Genomic DNA, 13,707 nt, shown 5'->3' with positions numbered 1-13,707 from the left:
CATCCTGCAATTCTTTTCAAAAAAGAAGTAATGGAGTGGTATAAGTTGACAGCTCAATAAAAATCTCCTTCTCATGCAAACGCCAAAATAAATAACTGAATAACATTTTAAGACGTTAAGTTTTAGTTCCATGGCCAATTCAAAACTGATTATGATATGAGGTGCTGGAGTTATCTTGGGTAGGCTTGAGAGAAGATAAGGGTATCGTCAACATATTGTAACTCTCTAATACTTTCCAATTTGGATTCAAGTTCCAACCCATATAGGAGTCCTTTTAAACCTGCTAGACTTTCACCAAAAAAAAAAAAAGAAAAACCTGCTAGACCCAGATTTTTGTTGAGAATATTGGACACTAGGATAAAGAAGAAGGGTGAGATGGATCTCCTTGTCTGAGACCTTTTGTGCATTGAATCTGACAACCAAGTTTTCCATTGATTAGCAGTGTAGTTTTGCCCAAAGTCAGTGTTCTCCATATCCATCTAATCCACCATAAAAACCCCACTTTTGGAGAAGGGTTAGAAGAAAGCCTCAGTTGACATTGTGAAAAGCCTTCTCGAAATCCAACTTGCATAAAACACCTTCCTTCTTTTGGTGGAAGTAGGAGATAATCTCATGGACATATAGACACCAGTACATAATTAAGAGGGAAGGAAATGAGCAAGTGCCTTAGCTAGTCTCTTTGTAATGAATTTAACATGGGATGGGTGCTTAGAGCCTTTTTTTTTTTTCCTATGAATCAGGGGCTTTGTAAAAAAAGGGACAAGAAAGCGATACGATCCTGGCTTCAAACCCCTCTAAACTTAACCTACATTGGGAAGCTGGCAATCCAATCTAGGTCAAGTTTAGAGGGGTTTGAGGTGCCCGGAGCTCCTCAAAGAAGTTGGTGCAGGCACTCTCAATTAAGCAACAGTTATTTGTGTCCAATTCAAAGCCTAGGCGCTAAGGTCTCAATCTTATTGTTGTCATCTAGATTATCATCAAGGATTTGAAGCTTCTCATAGCACACCATATTGCTTAGTCTCCAATTGCAGGGGGTTGCATCCATTAGCTTGTTCATGCTTTCATGTGAAAAAGAATAGCGATTGTTGAATCAGTTTGCTCTTTCGACTGTGATTGCTCTTGTGAAGCTCTGAGATGTGCTTACAAGCACACAAATATGGCATGATTTCTGGCATGGTCAATATTAATTATATTATCAAAATTCAAAACCATGGTCATTTTTTTAATGAAGAAACTATCGGCGGCAAGCTTCGACATGATCCCAAAAAAATCATTGACTCATGCTATAAAGGAATCTGACTTCAAATTGGATACATCATTAAAAGGAAATTTGTGGCATCATCCGTCCATAGATTTGACAAATTTGAAGTCACCATGTTGCGCCCCAGCTCAAATTGGACGACTGCTCTCTGCCAATGACTCCCCATGCAACAAATTTAACACAACCAAGACAGCTGCGCATGGCCATTGAGCTTTTCTTAGTATTTGCTTATTTTTTCCAAAGTAGTTGCATAAAACTCTACCTTGCCTAATTTTGACCAACAATCGATAAGAGAAGAAAAATCTCCGCATCAGCATACCTGGATCAAACAAATTTTGGATTCCTAATAATTTCAAGACAGCATGTACATCAAATTACATCATAATTCCGTGGCATGTTGCTACCTCCCACCATTTTTTTTTATCCCAATTATGCCAGGGAACCTACACTATGAACAGAATTAAATGCTCTAATTTAAAACATAGACCAAATACTGATAAACGATAAAGGCAAGAAAATATACAGCAGTATTGGAATAACTCAAAAGCCATTTGAAAATCCTTTCAGAGTGCAGCAATACCCACGCGAGCAACTTCACATGATACACTGGTTCGAAAAAAAAGATGCTCTACTCTGTCAGTTCCGAAAGCTTTTAACAGCAAGCCAGATAAGTTAATTGAACTTTAATCCTTCTAATGCTGCTGCAAAAAGCTAAGAACTCAGAAAGTCAATAAAATGAAATGAAAGCCAAAAAATGTTCAAGTAGCTGCACATAATTGAATGATGATGATGATGATGAGCAAAGATGAAAGTTTAATGCAGTGGCATCTGATTTATATATCCAAATGATTGTTTCCGTTGATTGTGTAAACAAAGAAGAAGAACATGTACAAGGTCAAAGAACCGTTGTAATGATTTATTACCTCATATTCTCTAGGCCATGCTCTTCTAAAGCATTCTAAAGTCAAAAAGTGTACAAGTGAATTGCATGGAAAAGATCTCCTGCCTCTAGAGTTCCATATTTAAAAAGGAGGCCCCTTTTAAATCACTGCTTTATCTAAAATAAGAGAACCTGAAAGACTTAGGCAGACTTGCCTGTGGAGGATGAGAGAGTGCCATACTCATCAGCCCTCTCAAATCTTACATCATTAGACTACAAGAAAACAAGGTGGTTCATCATTTTATGGTTATGGTACAATGGTTGGGTGGAACAAGGACAAATGACTCCGAATGCCTCCAAGGTAAGGGTACTGAGGGTGACCGATTTGTTGGGTTGATTGATAGCCTACTGGAAGACCAAGTACCCAGAATGACACGTTCTCTCTAATTGTTGAATTATGCAACAAAGTGGATTTGTCGGGTATGTTCTTGGAGACTACTGACAGGGAGAAGTGAGAAGAGGTAGGGTGGACATCAAACAGGTGTACCAATTATAAGTAAACAGCCCACAGCATAGCATGGGTGGGGGGGCCTTGTTTGGGGAGGTTATAGCTACGATTCAAATTTTCTCCATCTTGGTTGAGGGCCTGCAGGAGGTTTGTGTAATGGGCTATTTATGGGTGTGCTTTGGGTGCTATTTGTTGCAGGTTTGTAGCGAGTAGACTTTTTTGTAATGGTGGGTAGTACCCTATAGATTCTCTTGTTTTTGTTTCTTCCCTTTTTCTCTCTCTTTTCTCAGCTGTAGGCTGCTCTGTCATCCTGTGACTCTTTTTTACCCATTTCATTCCCTCTAATGAAATGAGTAGTGGCCATGCAACCATTGTTCAAAATAAATAAATAAATAAATAAAAGGTAGTTTCATATTCAAACCTACTTATATTTATGCCCATAAGTTTTTCTTGGAGCAAATACATATAGTTCCCAATTGACAAACCAACAGTATTGCAGGCAAATAAATCACATATTTTCATACCATCGAACATACAATAGTGTCTTAATCAAACAAGAGATGAACTAACATGGATGAACTTTATTAAATAGAGGTATCATGGAGCATCTCATAGCGGACAGATGGCAGCCTGCTTTCAACATAACAGAGGGCTCCAGGGCCATGGACAGAGACTCGAGAAGTTTGCATTATAATAGTACATTTCAAACTTGCATTCTATTCAATATATCCATTATATTGAAATACGTAAAATGTGTATGTACGTGCGTGTCTTTCAAATTTGCATTCTATTCGATAAACCTATTATACTGAAATATGTTAAATATGTGCCACTCAAACTTGCATTCTCTTCAATATACCCATTATACTGATTATATGTCTGTGTTCACGTACCCATTATGCTGAAATATGTAAAATATAATGTATGTTCAGTTAACAAATATACAAGAATATGTATGTGTGTTTCAAGTCTGCATTCTATTCAATATAACCATAATACTGAAATATGTAAAATATTTGTCTCAAACTTGAATTCTATTCTATATACCCATTATACTGAAATACGTATAATATGTCTGCATTAACGTACCCATTATTCTGAAATATGTAAAATATATGTATGTTTGGGTAACAAATATAAAAGAAATGTATGTATGTTTCAAACTTGCACTCTATTTGATATACACCTTACAGTGAAATACCTAAAATTATCTGTGTATATACCCATCATACTGAAATATGAGTGTATGAATGCAGAATACGTTTGTGGGTAACAAACCATTGTATGTACATATATACATGTACACACGCCCACACAAGTGCACTTTCAGATTGTCAATGTTCATATCCATGGCATATATTTCTAGGCATTGAATTCTCTACAAGCTATCAAAATAATATTGAAGTGGTTGGAGTCTTAGTATCCATCAGAATGCATCAAAGGTTCATTCTGACATTGTGCAAAGGATGTTTTTGACTCTTTGTACTAGGTTCTTATCTGACGTTTCTTTATTGTGTACTTTGAAGTCTTTGTACATAGTCTGGAGCTTTTGATTCATTATCTCAATGAGTTGGGTGGGACCACCCCTTCCATTTTAATCATTAAAAAGAACCTGTTGGTCATTTTGAAAGATTAATCAGAAATAAAAAACAGTGGAAAGCTCGGAAGTGGCCTGACATCATAACCTTTAATCATGCAGTGATTCAGTGGAATAATCACAACAGTTTAAGATATATTACTGACCTTACTAGAAGCTCGAGGCTGTAAAATAAGATCTCTGCCAACTTCCTTAGTGAGACCTCTTCGATGTTCTCTGTTTTCTGCAGTGGTCTCCTGTTCCTCATGGTTATGGGCCTGATAGCCCTGATGTGACCTTCCATTTGGGAACCTAGACAACCTTCTGCCCTCCGTAGTTAGCCTGAGACTGATTCCAGTGGATCTATGCTCACTTTTTTGAATTACACCGGTTTGATTACTACTGGTTGCTTTGCCCTGATCTTTCTTTGAAAACTGTGCAGCAGCAGCCCTTGCACCAGCTATTGCAGCACTAACACTAGATGGTGTCTCCACTGTGGATGTTTTAGAGCTGCTGAAGTATGAGGCAAGAGATCCTGGCCTCAGTGACAAAGGATCTTGGGGATCTGGCAGTGGAAACTTCACTGGTTGAGGGCATTGCACAGGGCAAAGACCTCTTACTGCTGCCTCATAGATCTATTCCAAAAAGGCAAGAGGTAGATGCAACTGTTACAGCACCCAGCTAGAATAAAGGCATAGAAAAATATGCAAGGAAAATTTTTCCTTAAAATAAACAGCAGACTTAGTAGGGTACCTTTTTTTCCAGGTTATAAACACCCTGATAGCCTCGCATTTCAAATGGAACCAACAATGTCTGCATTGAGTAACAGAAAGTTAGTTGAACAAAAATCTTATCGTATCAAGCTCTTAAAGTCTGAAAGGTTGTGTAATGTAAAGGTAATTTTCATCATTTAAAAATGAACATGATTGGCTGTTATTTTTGAAGGGCAAAAGAACCCTTTTAAGTATTAAAGCTCTCTGATCTATAGAAGAAAAGTTTACTGAATGATGCGCAAATGTACCTGTGGGTTCTGACAGAGCCAGCAGAAGTCTGTCTGGCCTTCTAGCCTTACCTGTGACCAACAGTCACATTGGTTAGACCAAAACCAAAACAAAGTAGTTTCTTCTCAAATTAAATATGACCATACAAAGACAATTTCAGAAAGAGAGATAATAAAACTGAGATCCCACCGATTCAGGTAATGCCTCCCAACACACCAGCTCTTCCTTTTTAAGACAGCCTACCACTTCAACACAACCTGTAATGAGAAACATAGTCAATTAGTTGCACAAGATTTTCACAGAGATTTTTAAACAGCAATACATTTCCAAGTTATAGAGCATATCAAATCAATTGCTTTGTTTCATAAAACATGCACACTATCGGGATGAAAATGGATTGCTTATGTGACAACTTTTCCATATCCACATCAATTAGTTGGTTTTATTCGGCAGCTTTAAAAATGGAGGAGGATATCAATCAGAAAATAAAATATAAGCCCGCAACTGCTTTTAACAAATACAGTTACAGTTTGGATTTTGATAATATCCAGATCGGTTTTCAAATAACTAATATCCGAATATCATATTGCTTCAAGCATAGACATATATGAGTCTAATGTATAATAAATTTGAAGGGAAAAATCAAGAAAGTATATTAACAAACCAGCATTTAAAATAAGCAGAAAAACATATGCAAAAATTAAAAATTAAATACATTATAAAGATTGATAAACAACCATATTTTATGTGGATACTCCTGTTCTTATCCAGATAGCAGAATCTGTTTAAAGACAATGAATATCTAGATCACCATTCAGATAGTGCATTAACATCCATAACCATATCTGAACCTGTTAGAGGTTTTAGAAAAAGAAAATCCATATATGCGCTTTGTAATTTGTACATGGCATGTAAATGTGTATTTATGTATGAACCTACATATGTATCTACATCTTCATGTATGTATGTGTATATATACCACATATGCATGTGTGTATGACCAATTTGAGATATGGGAATGGTATACAATAAGTTTTCAGCTTCTAGCATGCCAGATATCACAGCACCCCTCCATATTCACTAATTTCCTTGTTATGTTCAAGTTAAAAGATTTGTGGACTTGATATTAATAACAATTGTGATAATATAATTAAAACCTACATCCAGTCTAATCATCAACTTGAACATGCTCCATCTACACATACGAACATAAAAGTGATCCACGTACTTCACCCCATAATGCTTAGCAGGCCACATATGCAGTCGTACTATACTAATTGAGCCACATACATGGCTGCATATGGCTAAGGGGCTTTTCAGCTGATATACAGTATGACCACATATAGTGACCACATAAAATGCGGTGCAGCTAGGGTACTACACTGCATATGTGGCTGCAAATGCAGCCTCATGCACTACATTTTAAAACACTATATATTTTTTTAGATGCTTATTATAGCTTTTCCTTAGCCTTTCAAATTGATTTTGTTTGTGCACTTAATTATTATCATAATTAAATTTATGTTCTTTTAAAATTTTGTAAATCACTATTTACTTTGTTTAATCATCTTTGAGATGGCCATCATATACTTCTGAATCATTCATATAAAAAGAGATAATAAATTGTTCCATTCACGTGATCTTTCTATTAGTTGTGCTCTTATTATGGCATTCTTCTACACGTATTATGTAGGGAAAGAAAAGCCCAAAGAGGAGTCCATCTACCAGATAAGTGATTCATAATCTATCAAAAACAAACCCTTATTTGTTTATATTGATAAGCAAGTCTATGATTTATTTTTGTTTAATTATTTTAGAGGTAGATAGATAGGATAATCTACAACAATACAGCTTTAATAGTTAGATATATTTCTTCCGAAAGAAAATTAAATATAATTTTAATCAAAATAAATACAGAGTTTTAGTAGATAGTTTTTGTCTTTGAGAGCATGCATATCTTGCCCCCCCCCCCCCCACCAAAAAAAAAAAACTCTCCAAAGGAAGTTTATTGTTCCACACCTAGCATCCCTGCCATATTTTTCCAAAAAAGAAGATTAAATAAACTTTATTAGGTCAATGAAATAAATATATACAGTTACTGCTGGAACTTAGTGTAGAATATCTTTCATGCTGCTAGAATGAAAAACCTCATCACCTATGAGAAATCAATGAGTAGATTTACTTGCTTTTTTTCCCACTTGATCTTACATACTGATCGCTTTTAAAGTTTGGTGTTTCTCTCATTTTTTCAGAAAAAAATATTTATAGCAAGATGAAATTTTGGCAAAGAACATTTCTAAAATGAGAATGATCCATAAAAAATTTGAGCAGCACTTTGCAACCAAGTGCATCTAACATCATATCTCACACTTGAAATATGCCCAACGTCCTTGAGTTATTTAAAATGGTAAGGAGAGTCTCACTAAATCCTAAAATCTATATATGTGTTCTAGTGTCTTATGTGAAAGCTTTCCCATTCCCAATATATACCCCTCCTAGAATTCCCCTATGATAACTAAAATATATATTTCCTCCCAAAATACGCTTAGAATATTTTAGTCTCGACTAATGGGATCCCTTTTAACCATCGCATTCCCAAAATACACCTCTCCCAGATACCCCTATGATAACTAAGACATATATATTTCCTGTCAAAATACCTTTATAATGTTCTATTCTCAATAGATGGATCCCTTCTAACCATCTCTAGCCGGGCCCCAAGTAAATTACCCTACTTTGGTTTTTGTCACTGGTTGAAACCCTTACAAGTGGGATGTAATAGCACTGTTAACTTTAATTTTTGTCACTGGTTATACCAATTAGAACTCTTGACAAACAGGATGCATTCTAAATTTATCCATATGAAGTTGTGATATTCAACCAGATTTTGAGTGCATCACGAAACTCCCTCCAACAGACCCCCCCCCCCCCAACTTCTCACCGATTCAAGAAAAGATCTTCACAAGTTCGGACAGTGTTTTGCTTGGTTACACTAATCACACTTCGCATCATTGGCCTTGTGAGTTTATTAAAAAATAGGTACATTTGTTGTTTTTTGAGAATATGGTGGTTACACCACTACTAATGTTTGCACCCGAGGCCCCTCACTTGGAGAGGAAAATAGCAACCAGCTAAACTAACAGCTGTTGGTCAAAGGTAGAATTAGTTGGAGATATTAGTCATCATGAGAATGAGACCAGGGACATGCAAAGGTTTGGATTCTTGAGGTAAGCTAGACATCCCAATATTGATGTCCTTTTCTGGTGAGAGTTTTTGCACGCATTGAAATGAGAAGACAGACACAGAGAGAGAGAGAGAGAGAGAGAGAGAGTGAGAGACTTATCCTAGGACAACCAGATACCGACATGGACATGGACCTAATATTTATTATAGAATATCTGATACACTGATAAGTAATCTGAAAGTTAGAACTACAAAGTTACACATGCAAGATGTCTAACATGGCATATGAATTATGACATAATATTAACCTTGAAAGACTATAGCATCTACAGAATTATATGGATTGAGTATCCATAAAGCACTCTATTGGCCATTTAGTGTATATGGTGTTTGACATGAATTTCTATGCATCATACATCTCTTTTTCTAAATTGTTGCATCTTGGCCATCCACAAGAGATAATGCCATAATGGTATATGGCAACAGGGATTCACATGATATTCTTACTAATTATGGATTTTATTGATTGCCTTATACTTAGAAATATATTTTTTGAGGTTAATGGAGATTATGGTTTTAAATTTTCTTTTTACGACCAGAAGTCATCTTACTCAAAATGGTGTAATAGATCAAATACTATTCTACAATAATCTCTATATATTTCCATATTTTAAATTATGGTTTTAAATCCTCATTAAAAGTTTTTCTTTTTTGCAACTATATCTACCAATTTATTACAACTAATATACTTTGCTGTTAGCATATATTATCGATTATTAGTTATCGGAATCACATGCATAAGCACGTGGTGTTATAACTAGTCTACATAAATTGATCAACAAATTGTATTGTATAATAAGCAAAGAAAAAAGGCAAGAATAAATCATTTAACCAATAAAGACAAACCACAAGCACAAAGTAAAACAAAAGCACACTTCCTATTGCTATACTACTTTTGCTACTAATACCATCATCAAAACACCGAAGTCCAAAATACCCTAAAATCCACTGTACCATCATCAACTGCTAGGTCTATGAAAGAATCAAGCATATTTGGATCCTTCCACAGAAACTTCATTGAAGTTATCTTACTCGTATGCACCCTCCTACTCACAAGGGCCATCTTGTTATATATAGCTAAGCAATATAAATATGCATTTTAAATTGACATCCTCAAATGGTGGAAAAAGTTTAAGTATAGGCATCACTAATACACTTAACATATTTATGATATATATATGAGTGACCCCCCCCCCCCCCCCAACACACACACACAGATGAGTTTGAAGCTTGAATTGTAAGGAACAAGAAAATTGGAAGATGATGTGGTAGGAATTCCGACATCACATGGTTCCCAAAAAAAACATACTTTTTCGATATAAATTATATGAATAGACTAAGAGTGTATTTGGATACCAAAAGGTCTTATTAGCCTGATAAAGTCTTCCGATAAGCATTCTTATTTTAAGTACACGTGGGGAGAAGAGTAGTTGAAAGAGATGGGACAGCCCACAGAAAAGGATTGAATTGAAAGATCAAATTTACCATTGAAAGCATTAAATAGTATTTCTTTCTTATTTTCAACAAGAAGCCAATTGTGCGATCACCTTTTCTTTTTACATTGTCAGATTTTTAGTTTGATCTAGAAAGATGGCTATCAGAATAAATTATAAATGAAAAAAGCTGCAAATAAATGGGAATTCTCAGTTAGGTGTAATTAGCGAAACCTAGTAAAAAGTTCTAATAGATGTATCTTCTAAACCATAGGATAGAAGCTGTTATATAGTCGAAGGACATAAGCTGCTATATAGCTGAAACAACTTAGAATTATAAGCGAATAAGCAAGAACCTACATATATGCAACACTTTTGAGATGACTTGCCAACCTATAGCCAAGGTTTCTCTGCGAGAAAGATATGAGAGGAATGTAATAATGATGTTTCAAACATCTCTTAAAGAAACCATAGAAAGATTCAACTCAAACCAAACATCACAGGCTAACTTGTTTTATTCTTCTTAGGTATAATCCCATGAACTTGAACCTCACTTAGTGTTGATAGTATTTATCTGAAGAAACCATAGAAAATTAAACCTTGAACTAGGTCCTTTGACTCAGACTTCTACTTATCACACACACAGTATGGATCAATTAAGCCTTTATGTGGTGATTTTTCATGAGAAGTTTATTAGGGTTAGTCCAAACCCTTAGTCACGGCTTATACGACATTTCTCACATAGGTAAGTCCTCCAAGGATATTTATGACCTAATACCCTGCAGATTTTCTATCTTGGACTAACTCAACCTTTTTCAATATATATTTTGGTCACTGATAAGAGCACTCATGATAGGGTTGGGATTGTCGGTGACCAAATAGTGGATAAGAAGAAAAAACCAACACATTTAAGTTAAAACTCCAACATACTTAAGTTCAGATGTTTTAAGCATATTGCAAGACAGATTTTTTGACATTGTAATCAACAAAAACCATTGATATGTTGGAGCCCTAGTCCCAAGTATATTCAAGGGGTTTTAAAAATTATAATATGGTGTATATCTCATATGCTATGATCCCTCATCCAGATAATTTACATCACAGCTGAAAACTGCAGACCATCTCAGTTCTTAAATTTCATCGAAGAGAATAACTGAATAAATTTGTCCAGTATATAAAGTATGTACAGAAGTGCAGCAAAGGATTTCCAAAAGTTGCTCTTTTTATTTCTCTTTTTTTACTCTTGGATATCTAAATATTGGTAAAACAATAAGGAAACGAGGCATCCGTTACATACCTAGAAGTCGCGAGACCGGATAGTGCTCCGGAAACTTGATATCAGTGATCCCATTAATGGCATATATTTCCCTGTAGAACTCCTCCATTGCTTTGATAGTTTCTGGATCCGGAACTTTCGACGCAGCATGAATCCAAAGTCGACCTTCAAAAGAATAAATGCATCAGTTATTCCCCGCAATCAACAGCCAATTCAACGACGACACAGAGCCAAAAAAAAAGGTCCAAGAATAGGAGAAAACCACAAATTCACATCAATTAAAGCATAGGTCTGCGAGAATCAAGAAAACAGTAAAATTTACGAGATGAGTATTGAATGGGCCCATGGGGATTCTTGAATTCGAACAAGAATAAAACTTTTTTGTTGATTTAGAATACATCAAGTACACTAACTACGATCACAGGCAAGACTGGAAAATAGAAGCGGAGATCAAAGAGGAAAAAGATTAAGCTTCGTACCCGTGAGAGGAGCCGGCCATGATCTCCCCTCGATGCGCTTGATTCCATGGACCAAGAGCGAGGCCCACGGCTGGTGCATCGTGAGGCAGGGATTCCGGTACTTCTCCCCTCCGCCCCTCCCGCGGCCGCCGCTGGCGCCGGCGAAACCTCTCATCTCTCTGGGGTGGGTTTTGGCGCTGAGAACAAAGCAGGGACGTTTGCGCCGGGACCGGAATTCGGGAATTGTAAAGATCGGAATTAGCTTAGAGCGCCGCAGGGATCTTATTCCGAATATATAAGTGCGCTGTTATCCCTACCAGTCCGACTCGGAATAGGATTCGTAAGTTTGATAGGCAATTAGTTGGGGTAGGATAAGGATAGATCGGGTTAGGTTGTCGTGAAGCCGTGCAAATACAAAATATACCATGATTCCATTAATTGACCAGGCAAACTGGGTAAATGCTTCTATTTTAGGTTAAACCAACCCATTAACCCTCATCGGCAACTTAACAAAAATATTTTTACATGTAGCACGAAATAGAGCATTAATATTACTAAGGCCCTGTTTGGGGGAGCTTTTGGAGGGCCAGAAAGCACTTTCTGGCCCTCCAAAAGTACTTTTAGATGAAAAACTGTGTTTGGTAAATTTTTCAAAAAGCTGTTTCAGCTTTTGCGGGAAGCTGAAAACAGCTTTTGGGAGGAAGCTCCAATTTGGAGCTTTTGGGAGGAAGCTGTTTCAGCTTTTTCGGAAAGCTATATTTTTGACAAAAATGCCCATATTAAAATAACATAATTACATAGTTTATCCCTGTATAAACCTAAAAATCTGCTAGAGCCAAGAACCCAAGCCGTCAGACTCCCTTCCGTAAGAAAAGGTATTTTTCTTTTCAATTTTTGTATGCATCTCTTGAACCACATTTTAGAAGAAAAAAATTTTAATCCTTTTCCATACCTTCCAAAATCAATCTATTGTTTTTTTTTATCATCAACCTCGCGGCCCACGCTGAGGTCCTCCTCGAGCGTGGACCATGAAGAAGAGCCCCTGGACCGCAGAAAATTATTTTATGGAAAATTATGAAAAATTATTATGAAAAATTATTTTATACTAATAATTATAATATTTTATACCTTTATTTTTGTATTATACTATAAATATAATATCATATTATATTATATCATAATACATTAATATGTTATGTTAAATAATTTAATATTATGTTATATTATGGAAAATTAATTTATACTAATAATTATAATATTTTATACCTTTATTTTTGTATTATACTATAAATATAATATCATATTATATTATATCATAATACATTAATATGTTATGTTAAATAATTTAATATTATGTTATATTATGGAAAATTAATTTATACAAATAATTATAATATTTTATATCTTTATTATTGTATTATACTATAAATATTGTATTATATTACATTACATTATAATACATTAATATGTTATTTTAAATAATTTAATATTATGGTATATTATGGAAAATTATTTTATAATATTAATTATAATATTTTATACCTTTATTTTTGTATTAAACTATGAATATAATATCATATTATATTATATCATAATACATTAATATGTTATGTTAAATAATTTAATATTATATTATATTATGAAAAATTAATTTATACTAATAATTATAATATTTGATACCTTTATTATTGTATTATACTATAAATATTGTATTATATTACATTACATTATAATACATTAATATGTTATTTTAAATAATTTAATATTATGTTATATTATGGAAAATTAATTTATAATATTAATTATAATATTTTATACCTTTATTATTGTATTATACTATAAATATTGTATTATATTACATTTCATTATAATACATTAATATGTTATTTTAAATAATTTAATATTATGTTATATTACCAAATATTAATTTACTCTAATAATTATATTACTATTATGCTATATTAACATAATATTATTTTATATTACAATAATATTATACTATATCGTATATTTATGTATTAATTTATGTTATGTTTTATTATGTTATGTTGTATAATACTATGCAATGTCC

The 13,707-nt window shown here is 34.3% G+C and overlaps 1 protein-coding gene across 3 annotated transcripts; it reads right to left on the bottom strand.

Annotated features, from left to right (window-relative positions):
* Window positions 1-1,581: 1,581 nt before the first annotated feature.
* On the bottom strand, window positions 1,582-11,956 carry LOC103703586 (RNA-binding ASCH domain protein). Of its 3 annotated transcripts, none has more exons than XM_008786504.6 (7): window positions 11,658-11,956; window positions 11,200-11,343; window positions 5,416-5,483; window positions 5,247-5,297; window positions 4,979-5,038; window positions 4,393-4,860; window positions 1,582-1,867 (listed from the first exon to the last, which is right to left on the bottom strand). In XM_008786504.6, exons 1-7 carry the CDS (start codon window positions 11,809-11,811, stop codon window positions 1,856-1,858), a joined length of 957 nt encoding a protein of 318 aa, XP_008784726.3. In that variant the 5' UTR covers window positions 11,812-11,956; the 3' UTR covers window positions 1,582-1,855. The 3 variants fall into 3 exon arrangements, with proteins under 3 accessions (XP_008784726.3, XP_008784732.2, XP_008784719.2); XM_008786510.6 differs by having other exon boundaries at window positions 1,582-1,962; window positions 11,658-11,955; XM_008786497.6 differs by having other exon boundaries at window positions 1,582-1,972; window positions 11,658-11,954.
* Between the last annotated feature and the right edge of the window lie 1,751 nt (window positions 11,957-13,707).

Source organism: Phoenix dactylifera, chromosome 6 (genome assembly GCF_051530095.1).
Source record: "Phoenix dactylifera cultivar Ajwa chromosome 6, Ajwa_hap1_PhDact_Kaust_v1.1, whole genome shotgun sequence".
Lineage (NCBI taxonomy): Eukaryota > Viridiplantae > Streptophyta > Magnoliopsida > Arecales > Arecaceae > Phoenix > Phoenix dactylifera.
This window is presented reverse-complemented; position numbering and strand designations above follow the sequence as displayed.

Bases quoted from the DNA above. Each gene is read 5' to 3' on its own strand.
- LOC103703586 (XM_008786497.6), bottom strand. From the start codon at position 11,811: ATGAGAGGTTTCGCCGGCGCCAGCGGCGGCCGCGGGAGGGGCGGAGGG. The intron at 11,344-11,657 runs GTACGAAGCTTA...ATTCTTTTGAAG, and splicing joins ATGGCCGGCTCCTCTCACGG to GTCGACTTTGGATTCATGCT. The intron at 5,039-5,246 runs GTACATTTGCGC...TACTCAATGCAG, and splicing joins GGCTCTGTCAGAACCCACAG to ACATTGTTGGTTCCATTTGA.